The sequence below is a fragment of the Montipora foliosa genome, unplaced genomic scaffold (genome assembly GCF_036669935.1).
Source record: "Montipora foliosa isolate CH-2021 unplaced genomic scaffold, ASM3666993v2 scaffold_485, whole genome shotgun sequence".
NCBI lineage: Eukaryota > Metazoa > Cnidaria > Anthozoa > Scleractinia > Acroporidae > Montipora > Montipora foliosa.
Window position 1 is genome coordinate 157,969 of NW_027179795.1, and position 17,032 is coordinate 175,000.

Here is a 17,032-nt window from a genome sequence, read left to right on the forward strand (position 1 = left end):
ATGATCTCGTTTTCAGAGATAAAGTGAATAAAGTTCATGAGTAAAAACTCTTTTTTGACCTTGAACTGATAATTTTAGAGTGATTCCTATTCGCTGGCTATTGACAGTTGACTCTGAAATGGTTTTTTTCGTTTTCCATTCACTTGCTGAGGGTGTGCTCGTTTTCTTTTAAAACTCATGCGGTGCATGAAAAATTCTTTGCCAAACTGGTGAATTCCAAATTAAATTTAATGATTCATGTGATATCGGTTTTTAGCGTAAAATGTGCCGTGGAATTCACTAGTTAGGCAATGAATTTTTCTACAGGAGAAAGCAAAGAAAATGATTAATTAGTAAAGCAGCAGCCGGAAATATGAAAACGCGGACAATTCAAAACCCTTTATTTTCACTAACCCTACAGGCAGTAAGAATAAATAACCAGGGAGGTCCGCTTTTAGGCTTGGCTAAACCTATATTGCCATGACTCTCTCGATGGTGTTACTTCTAACTACAATAGGATTCACAATAAAATTATGATTGCTCATAAAGTTAATTACCATCTCCTTTGATTTAGTAGGGTTCAATTTCATTCTATGATCTTCAGAAAAGGCGTAAATATCATTTGTAGCAATATTGAGCTGTTGTACCATCAACTAACTTTATTCTAAGGCAACTTCTAGCTTGGTGCCTTGTGGTATACCACCCTTGGGAGTCTCCACTAAGATATAACGTTCTCGATTCTCACAGCCTGAATCCTGTTGCACAGAAACGCTGTTGTATTTCATACATGTAGGTACTGAGATTTATCCACGAAAATCAAAGTGAATAAAATTCGTACTGATTCTAAATGTAGCCAACCAGGAACACGAATGAGAAAATTTCACTGCGAAGAAATATCGTTCGTCCAATCAGCAACGCGAACGACGAATTTCACTAGTGATGAATGAACGTATCGAATGGAACGTCATCAGACAGCCGTTGCACCAAAACCGCGCGAGAAGGTTTGCTTCTGTTTGCTCAGTTGAGGAACTTATTTTAGAACAAGAAAACAGAAATGACGGTCAAAAAAACTGAATGAGCTGTACAATTGCTTGAACGACCTTTGAAAACGAGCAAGGGTCGAAGACAGGAAAATGTTATTCCAGCGATTGAGCTGAACAAACACTGAATGCATCAACAAAGTTTATGTGTTCAATTTATGTGTTTTCTCAGCATTCTGTGTTCTCTCAGCTTTACGGTGTTCTTCATTGAAATTTTTTCTTCTTTTCCTTCCTCGGCTAATCTTTGGAGGCTTTCTTCGCTTAAATTTCTGAAATTTCCTCGACTCTTCTCACATGCTCTTTCCAGCTTTTTGCCCCGTTGCTCGTCAATAACAGTAAAAACTGTTTTCCAAAAGTGACAAAGGTCAGTGGGATAAACACGGACTGCACAAACGTTTCCCGCCAAGAAAATTTGCCCATCCGCGCCTCAATGCTGCATTCGTGGGACTCCCCTCACTCTCCTTTCTTAGTCTCCCATCCCCCTACAACAGAGTCTGTACAGAAGGAAAGACGGACATAAGCACGCTCGGTCAGTCACGTGACAACCGAGAGAAAAAGGGTTGACCAGACAGAGCTGAGCAACAACTGGCATGCGTCAAGCCGAATGAAAAATCGTTCAACTTGTAATCAATAGCGCGTGCTCAGAGGTTCGTTGCACGTGCAATTTTTCGCCCTAGGAACGTTCCTGTGCGCTGAATTACTTTCAGAGGAGATCAATTATTTTTTTTATGACGGATCTTGTTGTGTCGTGTTTCTTAACTTTAAAACCTGAACGGTGTTCACAGCCGTGCCCTTTTTTTGCCGTTCAAGAATGTATTCTACAATCCGGGTCAAAACAATTTGGGACACTTGTCAAACGTTGGGCGAGATGTAGAGAATTTACCGTACATGCTTCCATTGTTATATTACCAACGCGTGATCTTCTTTCGCTGCCTTTTTGGCGCCCCCTTTCCCCCAGACAATGTTGAAACATGCGAGCGATCGATGAACAGATCTTGATTTTGTGGACCGTGAAAAATCAACATTGTAATGGGGGGACAGGGGAAAGCGGGAACTGTCCCAAATGTTTTGACCAGGATTGCCTTACAAAAGAAATTCTTGATAATTTGTCTCAAGGCCGCCTAGGTTCATTGAATCTCATTAGAGAATTATCTCAGGTAGTAAAACAATATATTGTGTAGCGGTAGTGTGAGGAAGGGTTGTGAAAACGTTGGGTTGCGTTACAGTGAGCAGTGAGCAGTCAACAGTTCTTGGCCACCTTTCCTGGCTATTTAAAGGACGTTATTTAGGTATAGAAATCACTTTTAAAAAAAGACTGTACAAAAAACATAATAACTCTTTCCTTTCTATTAATACAAGCACCTTTTGGCATTAAGTGATCGCCGGGTGTGTGTTTTTCAACATTTCTCACCCTAAAAGCAGCAAAAGACCAATTGAAACTAGATGTTAGCTCATTACTTTACAAAAGCCGAGAAATGTTGAAAAATGCATTAAGCGTCTTTTTGTTCAGAAACGAACGCCAATTAAAGATCAGCGAAAGTGTGTATAACACAACAAGCCATACATTCCGGTAGCTACATCAAAAGCACAACCAAAAATGTGTTTTTAGGAGTGAGAACTGTGAGTAAGAACTGTTGCCGTTGTCAACAACGGCTTGGGTCATGCACAGACAATTCGCTTTTGTACGACACTGATTATTATCAGGAAGATGATGCAGAGCAAATTTTGCGAAGCAAAATCTACAGAGACGTGAATGTGGCTCTTTCCCTTGAACTATTTTTATTGTCTACGCGATTTGTTGTCTTTCAGCTTGTGAGGAGTCGAGGTCTGCTTAGCAAAATCAAATGATTCTTCAGCTCGAAAAGCGGCCACTAACTGCGCAGAGTCTCCTGAAATTATTCTTCGATGATTTTAAGTTTCCTTCAAAACTCATTAATAATTCATGATCCTAACAGCCTATCAAAACACCGATAAAACGTCACGTGTATGAGCTGTATACCTGATAAAACACTCCTCGTTAGTATTCTTTATATAAAGAATACTAATAAGGCATAGCTTGTTTTTCTTGTATGCTAATATTCACCTCTCACAATTTGAACCATTGTTTTGAGTCCAGAGGGACACGCTCTTTGTGGAATGTTTTTGAAGCCGTTCAAAAAACTCGCAGCACGTGTTTTATCGGGTCTAAAAACACTCGGCTACGCCTCGTGTTTTTAAACCCGATAAAACACTGCTGCTCGTCTTTTAAACATTACATAAAACAGACTTTACTATGATAAAACAGTTTTTAACGCAATGTTACAAATTGTTCACTATTTTGAGGACATATATCATACGGTTTCCAGGTTTGTTCAATGAAACTCAGTTTCAGTCATTCCGGGTTAAAAGCAATCTCGTTTCTAAAGTCTTCGTTCCCCTTGACCAGCGGGTAGGGTTACGAGAGACTCTGGGATAATCCGTTTCGAATGACAAGATTCTTGTCATGAACACAATCGCGCAGGCGTAGGCGCAACGCCAAAATAGCGAAGATAGTGGAGGATTTGTTTCACGATGGCATGCAATTTTCTTTAGCAAAATTAGGATATCCTAACCTAGAACTGAAAAAGAAATAACATGATGTGTTGGAGCAATATGTCTGGACAAAAATCTGCGCTGAATATGTTTTTATTTATTTAACATAACAGAAGTTGACATTGCACAAGATACATATATAAAAAAAAGAAAAGAAAACAAATACAACTAATGATCTGACATGCACGAGAACTGAGTGATTAATCAAAGAGGGCGAATAAAGTAAATTAAATCATGTACATTTCTCAACATTGTATTTAAAATTAACCTTATTAACAAATTCAGATAAAATAATCGAGCTCTCTTTTGGCTTGTTTGAATAAATGTAATACATCATGTATAAAAAAAGTATAGTTAAACTTTCTCACAGCCCCATGCCCAGCAAGGCATTGCTTATACAAGCCAAACACTATTTCCTTAGGTTCTGGATTGAAACTGGTATTGTTTGTGGCATTAAACCACCCCACCACTTGACGAGTAAAAGACGAGGTAAATTGGCAGTCAAGAAAAGTGTGGTCTATGGAATCTGATTCACCGCAATACAAGCAGTCACTTTCGCTTTTAATTCCAAATCTTTTTAATTCCTTTTTGGTCACTACAATTCGGTGAAGAAGTTTAAATTTAAATTCTCTTAACTTAGTTTCCTTACATGTTTTATATGACATCTAAAAACATTCTCCCCATGAGGCACTGTCAATTGGAAGGATTTTACTCCAACGCTGTAAGCCAGCTGGAGTTGACTGGTGTAGTTTAAAATTCAAGAGCCGATAAAAATCTCGACATTTTAATTTCTCTAAATTTAACACTATGTTCTAATCTAGCATAAAAGATGGGGCCCCTTGGACAAATCCCTCCACGCCCGTGTTATCCATCTCTCCCACTTTTTTAGACATAAAGCTTGGTATTGCGCTTAAAAATTGATAGTACTCCAGAAAATTTGATTTATAATTATACTTCGAAAGAAATTCTTGAAAGGTAAGGTAGCGGCCTAATTCATGAAACAGATTATTAAACAACACCTTTCGAAAACCACTCCTTAAGAAAAAAACGGTTTACAATCTATTATAATATCCTGGTCGTTAAACAGGAGATTTTCTTTGGTATAATTATAATTATAAAGAGATTTAAGTTCGGAGAAGAAAGAAAGAGCGTCCCTATAACATTTTGGTAGGCCTACTAAGTATTTTGTATGGTAGTTACACCTTAACAGAAAGCGAAGACTACCACATTTTCGAAAGAAATGCTCAGGAACAGTTTTCCAATTGCTTTTAGTATTTTGTAACAGCCTTGGTATCCATGCTAACCTTAATGAATTGAACATTACATCAACATCTATCATTCGCAAGCCGCCTTTGTCATATTCTTGATACGTAGCATCCCGTTTAATTTTATCTCTTTTATTTTTCCAAAGAAATTTAAAGAGTCTACTTGTTACATTAGCAGGAATATCTGTAGGAACGTTAACTATAGATGCTGAATATATCAAAGACGACAAACCTAGGAATTTTGCAATTAATACCTTGCCATATAGTGTCAAAGCTCTAGAATTCCAAATATCAAGTTTAGACTGCATTTTCTGTATTTTAAGTTTAAAGTTAAGTTGGTCATTTCCTTTCTCATTATAAGATACATAAGTTCCCAATATTTTAGTCTGTTCTCGCACCCATTTCATCTCCAGAGGTCTTGTTTTATTGTTTGACCATCTTCCAAGCCACATTGCCTTTGCTTTACCAATATTAAGGTGCAGCCCTGAAAATTTACTGAAAATATTAACTTTGTTCAGAACTGCACTGACTGAGTCAAGGTCACGACAAAAGAGATTGGTGTCATCAGCGAACTGGGTCAGCTTGATTTCATTTCCAAAGATAACTATTCCTTTTATATTTGTATCTTTTCGAATATTGTTAGACAGAATTTCGACAGTTAAAATAAATAAATATGGTGAAAGAGGGCGCCCTTGTCTCATTCCTCTTAAAGGCTTAAACCAACTTGTCAAATATCCATTGTTCATAACTGCACTCTCTATATCCTTGTAAAACAATTGAATCCGCCTAACAATTCCCTCACCGAAATTATACCCCTCTAAAGCTGACTGAATACAGGACCACTCAAGGGAATCAAAAGCTTTCTGAAAGTCTACCGAGATGAGAACCCCTGTACTATTTAGTTTTCTTGTTTGTTCCATAATGTCACTAATCAGTCTGACGTTCTCTCCAATATACCTTCCTTTAACGAATCCAGTTTGATCTGAATGGACAAGTTTGTTTAGGATTGGTTCAATTCTCTTCGCTATAGCTTTAGATGCAATTTTGTAATCAACATTCAATAATGTTATTGGTCTCCAGTTATATAAATGTGTTAATGACTCATCCCCTTTGGGTAATAGAGTGATCACACCTCTGCGCTGAGATATTGACAATTGTCCAATATCGTAGGCTGCATTAAGGCCTTCAACAAGATCATACCCCACCAAATCAAAAATCAAAATTCCGCCGTAAATCCATCTTCGCCGGGTGATTTTTCATTTGGTAAGGTTTCTAATATCTTCTGACACTCCTCAAATGTCAGGTACCCCTCTAAAGACACCTTTTCCTCGTCTGAAAGTTTTGGCATTTCTACATTCTGTGTTTAAGGATGCGCCCTCCTCGGTTTCAATTTAATTAATGACCTTTCGGTTGTAATTCCTTTTTTCTAGGTTGAAAAAATACTTGGTCGCTTTCTCTCCGTTTTCAACCCAGTTACACTTAGCTCTAAATATAGTCGCTTTACTTTTCACTTCATAGATTAGTTTTAAGTTCATTCTTAAGTTCGTCATATTCATTTAGTTCTTGATCCACGTTATTCAATTCAGCGCTGTGACATATTTTTTTATCCAACTTATCCAATCGCTCCTTTATTTCTCTTTCATGTTTTCTAACCAAACTCGCCTTTCCTTTGGCAAAGGATATTGTAACATTCCGGATTTCCATCTTGAGCATTTCCCAGAAAAGTCGCTTATCTTCAAAATAAGAGAGTTTTTCGCGGAACATTGGGTACAATTCACGAATCTTAGCGCTATACTCTTCAGTTAATAAAGAATTATTAAATTTCCACAAGCCTGGTCTTCTGGGATTTTCTTTTGTCCATGTCAACAACCGATATATTAAATTGTGATCCGGTGCGATAGAGGGTTGTATGTCGACCTTTCTTACAAAGTTTTTCAAATTTTTGGAAATTAGAAAAAAATCTATTCGTGATCTCATCTTCAGTGCTTTTGACACGTAGGAGAATTTCTTCGCATTTGGATGACGAATTCTTTGAATATCCATAAGGTCGAAAATGTCCATCGTAATTAACAGGGAGTTACAGTATGTAAGTGCACAATTCCAGTCGCCTCCAACTATTAGTATTGTGATATCCGCTTTGTCTATTAAACAACAGTTTAATTCCTGCAGGAACCGAAGTTGATCTTCTGAATTGTTTGGAGCATATATATTACAAAGAGATACCTTTAGACTGTTTATTTGTGAGGAAATCAAGGCTATTCTTCCAGAGTTGTCCTGAAATAGCAACTCTATTTTTTCTTTGACTTTTGAGTCAATTAAAATACAGACACCTCTGCTATGACAAGAGCCGTGAGAAAACACGATATCACCTCCTTATTCAGTTTTCCATAGCACTTCGTCATTTGAATTTGAATAAGTTTCTTGTAAAAAAAACAGAAATTTGCCTTTTGATCTCTTAAATATGAAAAAATACTTCGCCTCTTGATTTGATCCCTCAATCCCCGTACATTTAAAGAAATAATACCACACCTTAGTTTCTCTTGCATGCAAAGAAGCCAGTAAAAAAAGATAAATAAAAACCCGACAAAGTTAAAGCAAAAAAAAAAAATAAATAATAATAATAATAATAATAATAATAATAATAATAATAATAATAATAATATACAGAACGCCAACAGATAGATTTCTTAAAAAACTCAATTTATAGCGTTATATACCCTCTGGAGCCGAAAAGCTCTAAACGAGCTCTCTTTCATTCCCCTCCCTCCCAAAGACAAAAAAAAAAAAAAAAAGGATTTAAACAGAAGACATTTCAAAGCATAATAATAATAATAATAATAACCGAGATACCTAAGTTTTCTGGTGGCAGTGCGCTGAATATGTTACCAACGGGCTGTGTTGTCAAGTGTTGCCTGGGATTTTTGATTAGAATTTGTGTAGCGTGGAAGTGTAAAGCAGATTATTCCAATCAGTATTAACGCCCAAAGCCATTGCTACCGCTTGACGAAGATTGATTTCCTGTAGGTATGGACGTTGAAAGTGCGTTGACAACCGGGGATATCACAGTTGGTAAAAAAGTCGGGATCCCTTTGGTGAACTTTAAGTAAATGGCTTAACATTACGAGTAAAATGTTAAGCACATCTGGCACTTAGGATTGCGCACCATAGCACCATCAGTTTAGTGATTTAATTTTCCGTGTTTATCCCGCTAAAGAGAAGAAAATAATTGCTCAATTATCGCTCCTATTCGGAAATACCAACATGCATTTGTGTGAAAGATATCAGTTTAAATAGTTGTAACTGGCACATCAGACCTAAACGAATAAAAAATGTACTGTTACTGCGTTAAGCATTTTTTTAAGTATATATTTTTCAATAACATTCATTTAGTTACTCTTCTGCCGCGGCTTTAGTCACATCATACATGTGCGGTAATTCACTAAAGTGAAGCTTGAAGGGCTTTTTTTTTTTCAGTCCACGTTAATCAGAATTCAGCCACTCTATGAAACTTCGACGGAGTCGTTTCGTTGAACATAATATTGATTCCGGCATGCTTTACTGATAAGACTGAACCGCACAATCTTTGGAATTTCCTTTGATATCAATAACCCGTAACCCAACTGACACTTTAATTCAAAAATTAAACGAGACTTACCGAAGTCGATGTTTGATTGGAATTCTTCCTCGTCATCAGTGAGGAACGACGGAGTTACATGAGAAGCACGCGCATGCTTATCAAGTCAGTCTGAAAAGCGAGTGTTTCCAGGAGAAAGAAGGAACGAAGGAGGGGGAGGGAAAAAAGCCAAGGGTCGGGCATGTAACTCCTTCGTTCCTGACGGATGAAGAGGAAGAATTCCAATCAAACATCGACTTCGGTAAGTCTCGTTTAATTTTTGAATTCTACCGCGACATCAGTCCGAGTCACTACGGAGTTACTTGAGATTTGAAAGCCCTGGAAACACGAACAAGTGAAGTAGCTGGGTATCGTGTAAAAGAATAACAGCTTTAATGGTCATAACAGGAATGATAGCAATGAACAATCCATTGCGTTACACAAGAAATGTAAACTAAGAGTTTTGGTCTCAATTGGTTTATTGTAGTAGGTAGCAAATGTTTCTGCATTCGACCAGCCTCCGGCCTTAAGTATGTCTTGGAGAGTAAGACCAGTGTGAGTACCATAGGAAGTCGAAACGGGTCTGGCGCTATTCCCCGAGAATTTCGTGACGTCAATGCCTGCGTTGTCGAGAATAGACCTCACCCATTTACCTATTGTGGAATTGGAGACCGGATTGTGTGGTTTGATAAAGCTTATGAGAAGTTGACAGTTCTGTCCTCTGAGCTCCTTTGTCTTATGGAGATAATGTGTTATGTGGGAAACCACACATAAACTTTCATCCTGCTTGTACGCAACTAGTTCAACTGGCTCAAGGTGTTTCCCTGGTTTAGTGGTTTTAAGTTTCTCCCCGATGGTGAACACGTATTTATCCGGCAACGCTTGCATGAAAGAAATATCTAGTTTTGTTAAGGTTTGGCACCGTTGTCCGGTCAGAAGACAAAGTAACATTGTCAGTTTCTTCGTCAGAGTCTTGAGATTAACTTCGTGTATCGGATGCAATGTTCGTAGGTACCGCAACACCGACATCCCATATAGTAGTGTATCTTGGTAAAGAGGGTTTAAGCTCGAAGACGCCCTTAAGAAATCTAGTCACAAGCGGATGAGTACCAAATGTATTCCCACCTGGAAGGTCAAGTACGGAGGACAGGGCGGACCTAGCGGTATTAATGGCGCTGTATCCCAAGCCTTTCTCATAAAGGGATGCCAAAAAGTCAATTCCATTTTCAATACTAGCGTTAAATTTGTTAATGTTTCGAGATTTACAAAACATTTCCCATCGCGAGAGGTGTATTTGGTACTGTTTAGCAGTACTAGCGCGCCAAGAGGCCATAATGATATCTTTCGCAGTAGTTAAGATCTCTTTATTGTTCAGGTGCGTCCTGATAAGTGGCAAACAAGCAGGGTCAGTTTTTTTGTGGAGCGGATGGAGTGAGGTTGGTTGGTTGGGCAAATGGAGTAGTGTTTTGCTCGCTCCCAACACTACCGGTTCCTGTACCGTCATTTTCATTGCCTTGGGGAACCAGGCCTGTGTCGGCCAGTTGGGAAGCACGCAGACGCCAGTGGCTTTGTCCTCCTGGATCTTCTTGAGCACAGCTGCTATAACACTAAAGGGAGGAAAGGCATAGAACTTTAGTTTTGCCCAGTTGATTGTGAAAGCATCAATGGCTATTGATTCTGGGTCCGGCCTATATGCGACATAATTAGGAAGCTGTTTGTTTAGTCTAGACGCGAATAGGTCGATATCTGGTGCAAATTGCAATGTTTTCAGGGATTGTGAGAACAAAGTTGTATTTAGCATCCATTCAGTTATGGTTTGTTTTTTTCTGGATTCTAGATCAGCTTCTACATTAGCTTTCCCTGCAATGTGTCCCGCACTGATCAAGAGGTTTTCGTGCTATACGCCAATCCCAAATTTCCTTGCATAATTTGTTTAAGTGCCCAGAATGGCTTATTCCCATGTGGTTTATTACCGCAACCGCAGTAGTGTTATCAATCTTTAACCGGATATGCCCGTCGCGGTGGGAGCTACATAGAGCTTTAAGGCCTAGAAAAACTGCTACCAGTTCTAGATAGTTAATTTGGTGGGGCTTTTCGTCCGAAGGCCACAGGGCACCTGTCGACTGTGGTCCGCACACAGCACCCCAACCGTTGTTTGAAGCATCCGTCATCAGTTCGCATGATGGCTGATCCCGGGTCATTACATTTTCCGCTGTCATCACATTAGCTATCCACCACTCAAGATCCAATTTAGCATTTGCCGATAAAGACATGCGCGTGTCAAAATTCCATCGGTTGTTTCGCAGTGCGCGAATTTTATCGTATTCAATGTGGCGATAGTATAGAGCCCCGTACATGACCCCAGGAAAAGATGAAACCATCTTTCCGAGCGCTCATGCTACTTCCCTCATAGTAGGAGAAGCCGTGTTAAGCAGCGATGTGCACGCAGTTTGGAGTGTCAGGGCTTTTTCCTGAGTTAGTGTAATTGTCATATTAACTGAGTTCAGAACGAAACCCAGAATTACTAGTTGTTGGGTTGGGTTAAAGACGGATTTTTCTGAGTGGGTTACGAGTCCCAAGGCATCAATTTGAATTACGGTGTCTATAACATTATGCACACAGGCATCATAAGTCTTCCCTTGTAAGTACAGGTCGTCTATATAACCACTGGAGATATGACCCGTGAGATGTAACTCTGTTAGTGCGGGTTTAAGAAGTTTGGTAAACTTTCTGGGACCGCATGAGAGGCCGTTGGGTAAGCATGTGAATTGATAAAGTTACCCCCTCCAAAAATATCGTAAGTATTTCCTGTCCGATCTGGCGATGGGCACGGAATAGTATGCGTCCATCAAATCAATTGACGCCATGAAACAATCTTTCTCAACGAGTTTAATGATGGTGTTGAGAGTATCCATCTTAAAATGGAGTTTGTTGGCATATTTGTTAAGATTCTTAAGGTTAAGAATCATTCTGTGACCACCATCTTTTTTTAACGCGCACGAATACATCAGAAATTATTTCTCCATGACTGTGCCCGGTGGGCTCAATGACACTTTTCGATAGAAGATTTTCCACTTCTAGATCAATAACAGCTTCCTCACTGGCGGGCCTCTTACATGTGGGTAGAAAATGTTGTTGAGGAGGTTCGTCAAAAACAATTTTCATTCCCATTACAGTGGATATAATTTCCTTATCAGAAGTTATTTCCTTCCACGCCCGTAAGGAATGCCCTATGCATCCGGCCGCAAATGTGCGATAAGGTATTTCTTTAAATTGAACTCTATAAATGGTAGAAATTTACTCACCACTAACTTTATTTTTGCCAGTGAAGCACTTATTTCTTGTCTGTCTCGGTTCTGTCTGGGTAGGGTTTCGTTTTCCCCGCCAAGCGGTGGCCTTTCCCCAAACCACCTTTCTGGTGTTTCTCAGATGCTTTGTTTGACCATGAGCTGTGTCGCCGGTAGCCTTTATTGTGGTCAAACTGTTGGGATGGACCCGCGACGGTTTTGCTAAGGCGATTCGTCTCTTTGGCATCACGAATTTGTTTTGCCAGGTCGTCCCCAAATAAGATATTCGAAGTTGTAGTGGCATTGTTCGCGCATATCGCGTGAAATTCGGGCCTTAAAGACGGCTTGAGGTGTTCACGCCTCAAGGCAGATAGTTCTGACGCCACATGCCCAACAAGGGCAATGGCGTCAACGCTGTCTGTGAGCATTTCCTTAGTTTCTACTTGAGATTTCACCGCAAAAAGCTTATTACACGTGGATACCGAGGCGAAGGTAGTCTTTTGCAACGATTGTTGCATGTTAGCGAAGCGCAAGTCAGCCTTGCGCTTAAAGGCGTTTAGGGTCGCCCATATCTCGGGGTTTACCCGCGGAATGTTTAATTCTTCACAATTTTCTGGTTGCACGTGCTTGGCAAGAATGCTGCTAACTTTTTCAGCGTTCAGTTTTTTACCCCAACGCTTAACAGCGATGTCTGCGAGCTGCTGCGGAATTTTCGGCCCCTTTTTATCGGCATCGTGCAGTGCAGCTTCTAGCTCTTTGAGAAGCGCATCCTCATTATCAGCTTTGTCGCTGACGTTGTTTGAACCGGTGGGTTACTACCATTTAACAGATCATTGACTTCGTCATCCGAAATGGACGCGTGTACGCTTAAAGCGTCGTCATCTGTAGGCCTCGATTTCCCATGAGGTCTATCCTCCTCTTCGGGGTCTGACTCGGAGTCAGTAGGAGGCCTTCCACGTTGCCGTTTCTCGCGCGGGCCCGGTGGGCGCTGGCTCAATACGTCGTCGTTTTCGTTAAGGCGATCATACATTTTTCCCATCATGTCCGCCATGTGACCCATATTTTGGGTTAGGCTCGCCAGCGTCTCTTCTAGGCTGGGTTTATGACCCAGTGGGTCAGCTGTAGCGCCCGGTGGGCAGATTGGGACCACAGAGGATGGGGTTAGCTCGTCCTCCATTTAAATAAAGGATTTCTGGGGGACAATAAAGGTTAGTGGAAAACGAAGAAAGGACAAGGCAAATTACTCACGTTCGGTGACGAGTCCTGCAATGCACTGTCTAAAGGGTTGGAATCACTATAAGTCGTGTCGACTGGCTCGAAAGCAAACACTGCAATGACTTGATAAGCATGCGCATGCTTCTCATGTAACTCCGTAGTGACTCGGACTGATGTCGAGGTAGAATTGACGATATTTGACGTCATGTAAATTAAAGGGACCGCTATTGTTTTAATGATGGGCCTGTAATTAGAATGAAAGTCCCTTTGTTGTTTCGTTGGCATGTTTTCATGACATGCACTTGCCCAGTCCTTCAGTTTCTGAGAAACGTCTGTCGAGTGAAAATCCAACGGTGATGCTCAAGGTTTTTCCCCTCCGCTTTCACAATGGCATCAGTGATTCTGACAAGATATTCCACAAAGGAGGACGCGTGATAGAATTCCTGACGGAAATCTGGTTGAAGCATTCAAAGGTAAGGCGATTCGCTAACCATCCCAAACGATGCCCATTATTTTAATTACTGTACATACAACAGCAAACATGATTGTTGCCTCTTTTATCATGCTTAATGAAATAGCTAACGAAGTAGACCAAAGTAGACGGAGAATATTTCTTTGAGTTCGATTACTTTATAATCAATTCACTTTGATCATTTGATCATCGCTTCATGGCCAAGTTGCCCCGCGTGGTAGGTGGCTTTTCTTACTAGACTTTTCGTTTTCTATGCTTGACACATAAAATGCGAAGCTACCAAGAGAGGATCCGCTTATATTTCTGGCATATTTAGGAAACTTTCTGAGATATAGCTATACGAGAAGGACACGAGAAGATGGTGAAAACATTTTCCCCGCCCAAAACCGTTCCGCGCAACGTTTCCCACCAGGTTACAAAGTCATGCCTGGTTACATTGCCATAAACAAGCCTCAACAGTCGTCCATGAACAGAGATTATATTTAACTTGTCATTTGATCATTTCCTCTGTATGGATATTTCACTTTTTTTAATTTGCGTTTTTGTAGACCTTTGACGTGCATGGTGTTCGCGGCCGGTTTCGAGCCCCGGAAAGAGATGCAGTGACACTAACAGAATCTGTGATATGTTGGAGCCCACGGAAAAAGGTGCAAAGTCCACCCCCACACATCAAATACCCTCCCCAGCTCGTCAAATTGGATGCAAAAAAAAAAAAAATCTCTGTTGGCAACAAGGTATTTTTTTAGAGAATTATTTTGTTTCAATTGCTATTCGTTAATTTTTAACTTACACTGTAGCTAGTTACTTAGCTTCAATATGCGCTTTTGTACTTGCATGTTTAGTACTTCTTGTTTAAAATCATTTTTAACACAACTGCTGATTTTTTCATAATTTTGGTGTAATGAATGCAGAGATTTTTTAAATTGTGCATAAATTAACATGTTCAGTTTTTCTTTGATTCTTGGAACATATGAAAAACAATCTTGACCAGTGAATTTGTATTCAACGACGCAAAATTTCTCAACACAAAATCAGAAGTCAGTTGGTAATTTTTGAATTACTTGGAGGACTGAATTGTTGAGAAATTGCTGTGAACCAAAATTTAATTGTTATAACTATAGGTACTTTTTCAATTCCCTTTACCTTGTGTACATTAATGTACATGAATTACAATGAATTTGAAAAGAAGAGATGTGCTAAAGGTTGAAAGGCTGAACTCCAGCAGAAGCCATTGTTTTGTCAAGGCAAGATTTAATTGCTTGCCTACGGACAATTTCCTGGCTGAGGTTGTTCCTTGGGGCAGCCTTGCTTGGGCTATGATCTGCAGCCTGTGGGTTCTTGCTTTCTTTTTTGACCTGGCTCACATTTCATAGAGTGCTAAAATTCCAACTCATGGACCAGTTCCAGCAATATTTTTCATGATTCTAGACATATGAGGTGCAAAACCACCTGGAAGCAAGCTGCAGTCAGCAAATTCAGTACTCCAAGAGTGGAGTGAAAAAGAGAGAAAGCAGACAAAGAAATAATCGTATAAATCGAAAACAATTCTCCACTTTTTAGCCGTCCAATGCAGCTAAGGCAGTAAAAGAAAAAGCAACTGACCTTAGTACCAAGCAAATAGTAAATGGGTATTTTTATAAATGGAAGAAAATAAAAGAAGAAAATAATAGACTTCTGTTGTTTTGCTAGCTGCAAATTTAAGAAATTAGATACTCTTGGAAGTATGATAATTAAGAAAATGAGATTTGCTACAAGGGTATATATATATAAAGGTATAAATATTTTAATGAAAAGCTTTTTTGAGATTCAACTTTATCAATGAAGTAAAAGCATTGTTAAGCCTTATCCCTCACTCTAGTTTGCCCCTGCTGTTGGCGATTTGCATGGACATAGAGTAAGACCCTAGTTTAAGAACCCAATTTGACAGTTAAGACAACTTTGCCAGGAAACGTGAATCAGCAAAATGGCCTGAATCATGTTCTCCAGATCATTTATTTCTGACAGTGATCAAAAGTCTGCGTGCAATTCACCTTTCGGGTTTTATTCATAATGACTTAAAAGCCTGGTAATATTACATGTATGTTGCAAGTAAGAGGACTGCATTATAATGCTGTTGTCCTTGACTTTGAAAAAGCGTGCCCACTTCACAAAGGAATATTTTACAAATGAGGAAGTTAAGTGGAAATGCAAAAGCCCTTAAAAAGGTATCCTCATGTGGCACCTGAACTGGTATCTGGTGATTCACCACAAAATGTTCTCACCGATATTTAATCACTTGGTTATACAATGAAGGAAGTTTTAACTGAAATTTTTGGTGACGGTGTACGCCACTGTAAAGACATTTCTTCAAGCTGTATGAGCAGACTATCTGGCAATAGACCAGGCCCCCATTGTTGAAACAATGGATAGTGCTATCCGCTGAGTAAATGTTATCTAGTGGATAAGTCATAGTGAAACCAATTGTGCTATCCAATGGATAGGATAGGATTATTATAAAAGTCTTGTATATCTATGGGGTACACAAAGATGTGATAATTATGCCTATAATATATATGGTACTATTTTTTTTAATAGTATCAATCAGTAACATTGAGGTTTCGTTGTTGCAGAATGATTCATATGTGGGTGCAAAAAGTGAGATAGCTGCAACAACAGCACCCCGTCTCATTTCAACGGGGGCAACAGTTGGTGATATGCAGTCACTGGTGTTGGCAGCTGAAGGAATGGTAGTCTTCCCAAACGGCCTGGATGTTCATAGCAAAAATATTTATTTATTTCTTGAGTACATTTTAATACCAGAGTTGAGAAGGAGCAATCATTCATTGCCAATAAGTGTTGAACCTGTGGTATGCAAATTGAACAGAATGACATAGAAACTGCTCCACTTTTCTGCTTGCTCCATCTTCAGTGTTTAAGCTTTTCAAGTCTGAGATAGCCCAAAATAGGGCAATTCCGAGTTGCTGAGTTTGTCACTGTTTCGAAGTGAGTCTTGGTGCTCAACTATTGCAAGGGAAATGAGTTTGATTTGCATAGGAATACGCAACTCATTTCCATTTGAATGGTTGTGCACCAGGACTCGCTTTGAAAGCGAGACATAAAGCACCTCGGAAATAGGCTATTGAAGATGATGCTAAAAATGTACATAGGTTGAGATTTAGTTAGGAACTTCGAATTTTATCAGGTTTACAGTGAACAAACGTAAATATTTTGCATTTACCACTGCTTTGACAGCAATTTGAAGTTGGTCAGGTTGTACATTATATCTATGTATTAATGATAAAAGTAATAGTTGATGTATTACCTTTTATGTAATGTATTTTATGTTAATTATTTGCGGAATGATAAATGAATGTCCAAAATTCCACTCTGAACTGCATTTTTACTAAAAATACTAAAAGAACTTCCAGAGAAGGTCAAAGTGCACAACAAAAAAGACAAGTCAAGAGGATCGGAAGATCGAGGTTTCGTTTTCAATCTCCACAAACCATGACATACAGTTTCTGTTAGTATCACATATTTAAATAGGACTGAAATGTATTTCGAAGGTTAATAGAGTTTCAAATAAAATTTTATGTCATTACAATGGGCTC

General features: G+C 39.3%; 1 protein-coding gene and 1 pseudogene across 1 annotated transcript; one reads left to right on the top strand and one right to left on the bottom strand.

Annotated features, from left to right (window-relative positions):
* Positions 1-8,582: 8,582 nt before the first annotated feature.
* On the top strand, positions 8,583-16,315 carry LOC137990019 (uncharacterized). Its single transcript, XM_068835568.1, has 3 exons — positions 8,583-8,730; positions 13,991-14,176; positions 16,052-16,315. Exons 1-3 carry the CDS (start codon positions 8,695-8,697, stop codon positions 16,313-16,315), a joined length of 486 nt encoding a protein of 161 aa, XP_068691669.1. The 5' UTR covers positions 8,583-8,694.
* On the bottom strand, positions 11,803-12,932 carry LOC137990003 (uncharacterized; annotated as a pseudogene).
* Positions 16,316-17,032: the final 717 nt, after the last annotated feature.